At 31.2% G+C, this 6,809-nt stretch overlaps 1 protein-coding gene across 4 annotated transcripts; it reads left to right on the top strand.

Annotated features, from left to right (window-relative positions):
- The first annotated feature begins 1,660 nt into the window (after window positions 1-1,660).
- LOC113854013 (protein FAR1-RELATED SEQUENCE 4) lies at window positions 1,661-5,678 on the top strand. 4 transcript variants are annotated; one of them, XM_027484796.1, is made up of 4 exons: window positions 1,661-1,920; window positions 2,410-4,573; window positions 4,665-4,712; window positions 5,146-5,678. In XM_027484796.1, exons 2-4 carry the CDS (start codon window positions 2,519-2,521, stop codon window positions 5,281-5,283), a joined length of 2,241 nt encoding a protein of 746 aa, XP_027340597.1. In that variant the 5' UTR covers window positions 1,661-1,920; window positions 2,410-2,518; the 3' UTR covers window positions 5,284-5,678. The 4 variants fall into 4 exon arrangements, with proteins under 4 accessions (XP_027340597.1, XP_027340598.1, XP_027340600.1 ...); XM_027484797.1 differs by having other exon boundaries at window positions 2,342-4,573; window positions 5,146-5,658; XM_027484799.1 differs by lacking the exon at window positions 5,146-5,678 and adding an exon at window positions 4,874-5,050.
- Window positions 5,679-6,809: the final 1,131 nt, after the last annotated feature.

The following is a 6,809-nucleotide window of genomic DNA, read 5'->3' as shown; positions in this document are numbered from 1 at the left end:
AATATTTTAAAACAACTTTGCTGAAGAAAGAGAGATAATCTAATATAATATGGAATGATAGACTATGGTTATCCAGTATGAACAATAATGGTAATAAAAACATTATATAATAAAATGATCTGAATATCATCATATTCACAAAATTGGAATTCTAGAAAACCATGACTAAAATCTGATTTTTTGAAAGTAAAATGTACTCATGTTCTATGGTCATACAAAAAATTGCAAAAAATTAATGATATCAACCTATTTTTTAATACAACTATTAATTAAAATTTATTAAGAACTTTTAAAATATAAAAACTATTAAATTAAAAATAATAGCCGTTAAGTGTTAAGTTTAAAATGTGATTGATGTAAATTTTATAATTTTTAATTAATAATAAAAATATATTAAAATACGTTTTTAAATAACATGGTCTTCAAATAAACTTTCCTGCATAAAAATTAGGACAATTTAATTAAATAAACTGTAATGAAAGAAAATAGATTTCAAATCCAGTAAATTTATTGTTTTCAGATTTATCTCCTATATTTAGACGTGACTTATTTTTCTTAAAAAAACCTTCATTATTAAATGTACATTTGTTTCAATTTTTAAGAGAGTTTTTACTTTTAAAAATAAAAAATACATATAATTTTAGTTACAAAAAACTCTTTTAAAAATTGCGAAACAAACATGTCTTAAATATTTTTTTTCCACAATTTTATCCTGTCATGAATATTATTTTATTAAAAGACATGTGATAATACATGTTTCTTTACAAGAATAATTTCAGACTTTTCTCTTATTTGTGAATAAATGAACTTGACTGTGCATTAATATCTAATGTTATATTTATTAAACATAGTGTATAATAAAAAAGGCTATCCTTAAATAAAAATTCTATTTCAAATTAATTAGTTAAAATCTATACTAAAATACAAATACAAATTAAAATTGTTTTTAATTGAATTTAGCTTGCAAACATATTTTAAAATAATGAATATAAAATGAAAATTATATTTACATTACTTAATTTTTAATTAAAATAAAAAAATATCTAATTTCATATTAAATACTTATTAATCATATTTTTTTGTTTTAATTATATTTTAAAATGTATAGTAAAATTAAAATTATTTCAAAATCTTTAACATGTCAACAGTATGATCTATCGATGCATTATATTATAAATTTTCAACTACAGATAATTTAAAAAAAAAACTACACAAATTATACATCTTCATGATAAAATTTTCATGCATTGAATTAATTAACTTACGTTATTTTATATATAAAAAATGAACTTGAAAAAAAATCAATTTACAAATTTGACATGTAGTATTAAAATGTCTAATAAATATAAAATTAAAATAATATAATATTAGATATTTATTTGTCATTTTCTTCGTGAGTTTAAAATATTAAACCAGAAATAAAGGTTAATTTTGGAGTTTTATATAATTAAAACAATATATACAACTTTTTTTGCTTTGTGTGTGTGTATATATATATATAGATAACTTTACTAGAAAATATCAACATATATTGTTGATTTCAATGAAAAATAAATATACTTTGCTTAAAATTTTATCTGTTAAATTATAAATGGGTGATTTTTTAAAAATATTTTATTTATTGTAAATTATATATATTGTTATATTTATACAAACTCTTAAAGCGCACGATTATTATGTCTAATCAGTAGTATATCTTAGCCCATATTTCTGTTTATTGCGTGCGTGTATATGTTCTTCTGGTACGTAGAGTAGAGTACAATCATCCATAGATAAACCCTAATTTACTTTCCGAAGCCAAATTGAGGAATAAAAAGAGAAGAGGTTACTCAAATACCTGGTTAGGGCTTTGATCCGTGCGTATGGCAGTAGTTTTCTCGCATCAAAGGAAGATATGGAAGGAAAACAACCCCGAGTGAGGTCACCTCTGCTTCCTCTATATTTCACTTATTATTTGCATTTTCATTTTTTTTGGCTTCATTTTTCATTTTTATTCTTGCAATATCTATTGGTAGTTGTTAAATCCTCGATATACGGCTTCAATTTCCATAAATGATAAATGATTTAATCTAAGTTTTGATTAAGCTTGCATGATAGCTATTCCGCTCATTTAAAGCAAGGAACTGTATATTTGAAGCTGTTTCAATATATTTTAAATATTATGAAGTCAGATTCTGCTAAACTAGACTGTTAAAATAGAATTATGCATACATATATAGTTAAATAATTGCATGGAAATGCTTAGTATTTTGGTGAAGTTTTAAAACCCTGTTTTGGCTGTTTTATTGAAATATTGAGCCCTTGATTTCTTTACAAAAAAATGTATATGCATATCAAGAAGATCATTTTTTTCACTCCTGGCAAAGTCTCTCAATGAAGCATTGTTGGCACTTGGCACTGTCTTTACAGGATTATTGAGACAAACCTTTGTATCTTTCATATATGCAATACTTTTGGACGTGAATTAGTTGATCGGGAAGTGAACTGGATCTGAATTCTGAATGTTGCTGCAATAGTCATGGATTCTTCTGTTGTTGTGGGTAGTGCAATTTCGGAGCCTCGTAATGATATGGAATTTGAATCTCATGAAGCTGCGTATATATTTTACAAAGAATATGCTAAGTCTGCAGGGTTTGGCACTGCTAAGTTGAGCAGTCGGCGATCTAGGGCATCGAAAGAATTTATCGATGCCAAATTTTCATGTATAAGATATGGTAATAAGCAGCAATCTGATGATGCAATTAATCCACGCCCTTCTCCTAAAATTGGTTGTAAAGCAAGCATGCATGTGAAGAGAAGGCAGGATGGTAAATGGTATGTGTATAGCTTTGTGAAGGAACATAATCATGAGCTGTTACCTGCTCAGGCTCATTTTTTCCGGAGTCACAGGAGTTCTGATCCACTAAGTAATGATGTTCGGATGAGAAGGCGGAAGAACACAAATGCAGTTTCTAAATTATTTACTGCTTATCAAACTGTTGATTGCTTAGAGAACTTCATGAAACATCAACATGATAAGGGACGAAGCTTGGCTTTAGAAGCAGGGCATGCCCAGTTGCTTCTTGAACTCTTCATGCACATGCAAGAAGTGAATCCAAAATTCTTCTATGCAGTTGATTTGAATGAAGAGCATCGACTGAGAAATGTGTTCTGGGTTGATGCTAAAGGCTTGGAAGATTTTGCTTACTTTGCTGATGTTGTTTCTTTAGACACAACATATTTTGCAAGCAAGTATAAATTACCACTGGTACTTTTCATTGGAGTAAACCATCACATTCAACCAACATTGCTTGGTTGTGCATTGATTGCTGATGAAACAATATATACTTTTGCCTGGTTACTGCAAACATGGTTAATAGCAATGGGGGAACGAGCTCCACAAGTGATTCTTACTGACCAAAATGAGGCTGTTAAAGCAGCTGTTGCTGCTTTTCTTCCAGGAACACGTCATTGTTTTTGTTTGTGGCATATTTTGGAAAAGATACCAAAACAACTAGAGTTTTTAGGCACATGGCATGACAGATTTTTGGAAAAATTTAACAAATGTATATACAAATCATGGACAGAGGAGCAATTTGAAAAGAGGTGGTGGAAGTTGGTTGACAGGTTTAAACTTAGGGATGTTGAGTGGGTCCAATCCTTGTATAATGACCGTACATATTGGGTGCCAACTTTTATGAAAGATATTTCTTTTGCTGGCTTGTCTTCTAGTTCACGCTCAGAAAGTTTAAATTCATTGTTTGACAACTATGTTCATGTTGATACTTCATTGAGAGAATTTATAGAACAGTATTGGGTGATTCTTGAAGATAGGCATGAAGAGGAAGCCAAAGCAAATTTTGATGCTTGGCATGAAACACCTGAATTGAAGTCTCCTTCCCCTTTTGAAAAACAAATGTTATTAGTTTACACGCATGAAATTTTTAAAAAGTTCCAGGTTGAGGTATTGGGTGCAGCTGCTTGCCATCTTAAAAAAGAAAATGATGGTGTGACTACTACTTATACCGTGAAAGACTTTGAAAATAATCAAAGCTATGCAGTAGAATGGAACACATCAAGCTCAGATATATGTTGTTCATGTCACTTGTTTGAATATAAAGGTTATCTTTGTAGACATGCTATTGTTGTTCTACAAATGTCTGGTGTATTCAGCATTCCACCAAAGTATATATTGCAAAGATGGACAAATGCTGCCATGAGCAGGCATCCTATTGGTGAAAAATTAGAAGATGTTCAATCCAAGGTCCGGCGATTCAATGATTTATGTAGGCGAGCCATAATATTAGGTGAAGAAGGTTCTTTGTCACAAGAAAGTTACTATATTGCTTTAGGTGCTATCAGTGAAGCACTAAAGCAATGTGCAAATTTGAACAACCCTGTTGATAATGGTATGAGACCTGATGCCTCAGGTACCCATCTTGTTTGTCGTGTTGAAGAAGAGTATCAATCTGTTGTTGCATCTAACAATAAGGTCTCTGATCCAAAAATGAATACGGGAAAGAAGACCATGAGGACTGGTGTGACTGCTAGGGGTCTAGGAAGTGTTGAAAATAGTGAAGGAAATAAGGGAAAGGTCTGTAATCCTTTTGGTGATTAATGATGACCTCCTTGTATTCAGTTTCTTTTAAAATTGTCTCTTTAAGATTGCTCTGTTTATGTTGTAGGTATCACAGCTAGAAGCAGTGAGCGGGAAAGATGGTTTTCAACCAATGGTATGCTGTTCCCTAACTTTTATTATTTCCATCACAAGTCTGTAGTTATATTTTGTTTTAATTTTCATGAATAAATTCTGCTAATTCATCAAATTCCATAAAATAACTGTTTTCTGAGATTGAACTCTTTATTGACTACATTTATTTTGGTATGTGCATAGAATATGATATGGTATCCTCAAACAATGAAAAACATTAGTAAATTAAAAAAGAATACTAAAGGAAAAAAGAAAGAAAACCAAAGAAACAAGGATGCTAGGATTGCAGTAGGGCAGTCAATCCCTTTTGCATATTGAATGACACAGCTACATCCCCTTGAAATGCCCATTAACTGAGCACCGGAAGACCATTTTATTCATTGTCATTGTAGTATTAGTGAAAGCAAGATTGTGGTATGGTTTTAAATTTTAATGTCTGTATGTGCTTGTTCCAGGAGCATACTGATCTGAGGTCGCATGGTGTCTTGCCAATGCAGTTTCACAGTATGGTACCGGTTCTTTTCCATAATGTTTCATCCCCGTTTCACACTGCACCCGCAACTCACTTGCATGACAATCGTCTTCCTCGTTAGCTTAATAAAAATTTAATTTTAGAAAGACATGAAGACAATGTATAGAACTGTGTGTACATAAGAAATGCCACATCTGGAAGGCATCCCACCTTTCGCTTAATGGTAATATGTGTTGAGAGAGGGGCAATTGAATTTGATAGTTGTGCTTACCTGACTACTGTTATATTCCGAAGGTAGGCTTACCACGATGGTCGTTGTAGTTACCCTTTATTGGGTTGTCTATATCTTATGGGCATCTATTTTAAGCGTCGATAGGGTTACGTACCCATGTAGACATATGGAATGAAATTACAACTTGAGGCAGTGTAGTTGTTCTAGTTCAATGTTACCATGTAAATCACTCTTAAAAATCAAAGTGAAAAATGCATTTGCTCCAGTATTACCGTATTATTGACGACAAAAGGTGCCTAACTTTAATTCTTTTCTCATCATCATCGGTCCAAAGTTAGATCTTTGTATAATCAGCGCATGCGAGGTAAAATTGAGACCATTGAACTTAAAAGTAAGGAAAATGATAGATTATAGCTAAATTTGGTCCCCGGTAATCTCAGTATCTTTGTAGATTTTCTACTTCGTCCAATATTTGTAACGAAACACTCATTGGCGGGTTATTGATAATTGTATTAATTTCTCTTAGCTTTTTCTTCCCTCTTACCCAGTTCCCCCTACTTGCAATATCTCCCGTGTCTAGTTAAACTTTGTTCTTACAAAGTTATATGCTTGGTTTCTGAATGAAATGCTCGTGTCCTCTTGTTGTCTTGCCCCACTTTACAGTATTTATTAATTTGTCAATATTGCACTTATAGGGCATTATTCAAGATTGAACGTAGTATTAATATTAAAGTCATAAATTAAAAAATGTCAAACGAATTGTGTTTGTTTAAGCACAGTTTAGACTTCCTCACTTCTTTTAGTAACCAAGTAAACTAATTCTGAATGCTGTTTGTTGAACTCAGAAAATCTGCAACAATCATTTACTTTGGAAGGCTACAGAAAATTTTCTCCCTCGTTTAAGCAGATGTCGGGCTGGAAAACCTTTAAATTTCTTTAGTGACCTAAATTTCTTCCACATATATCTCGTGTTTGTCGGGATGCCCTCCAAACAAATTGTTTATCATTAATGTAAACTAAATTATTATGCACAAAACATTGCGTGACTGAAGGTTAATTCATGTATTTTGCTGGCTGGAAATGAAGATCAAACGCGTAATGGTCCTTGTTAGATGGCATGTTTGACGCACCAAATACGATCAATCCCACACACTAATTTGGATTACTTGATTATAAATATATTTAATTGATGGCTGACGTTGAACTTGTTGCATTAATGGAATTATGAATCTGTCTGTCTGAATATAGAAGCTGTCCGTTGTTAAATTTAATTTCTTCTTTAATTCACAAGCTAGAAACCTATGATTTATACATATTATATGTGGTATGACAAATTATTGTCTCTTTATCTTCTGATAAATCGATTCATTTGAAAAAATTTATTTAGATTTGATGATTAAGTGTTACTGTCAACA

This window comes from Abrus precatorius, unplaced genomic scaffold (assembly GCF_003935025.1).
Source record: "Abrus precatorius isolate BTA unplaced genomic scaffold, Abrus_2018 Scaffold11, whole genome shotgun sequence".
Taxonomy (NCBI): domain Eukaryota; kingdom Viridiplantae; phylum Streptophyta; class Magnoliopsida; order Fabales; family Fabaceae; genus Abrus; species Abrus precatorius.
Note: the sequence above shows the minus strand (reverse complement) of the source record. Positions and strands in the feature narration are given on the sequence as shown.

Excerpts from the sequence above, each read along its gene's own strand:
- LOC113854013 (XM_027484796.1), top strand. The coding sequence starts at position 2,519 with ATGGATTCTTCTGTTGTTGTGGGTAGTGCAATTTCGGAGCCTCGTAAT. Across the intron at positions 4,574-4,664 it reads GTGAAGGAAATAAGGGAAAG|GTATCACAGCTAGAAGCAGT; the intron begins GTCTGTAATCCT and ends TTTATGTTGTAG. Across the intron at positions 4,713-5,145 it reads AAGATGGTTTTCAACCAATG|GAGCATACTGATCTGAGGTC; the intron begins GTATGCTGTTCC and ends TGCTTGTTCCAG.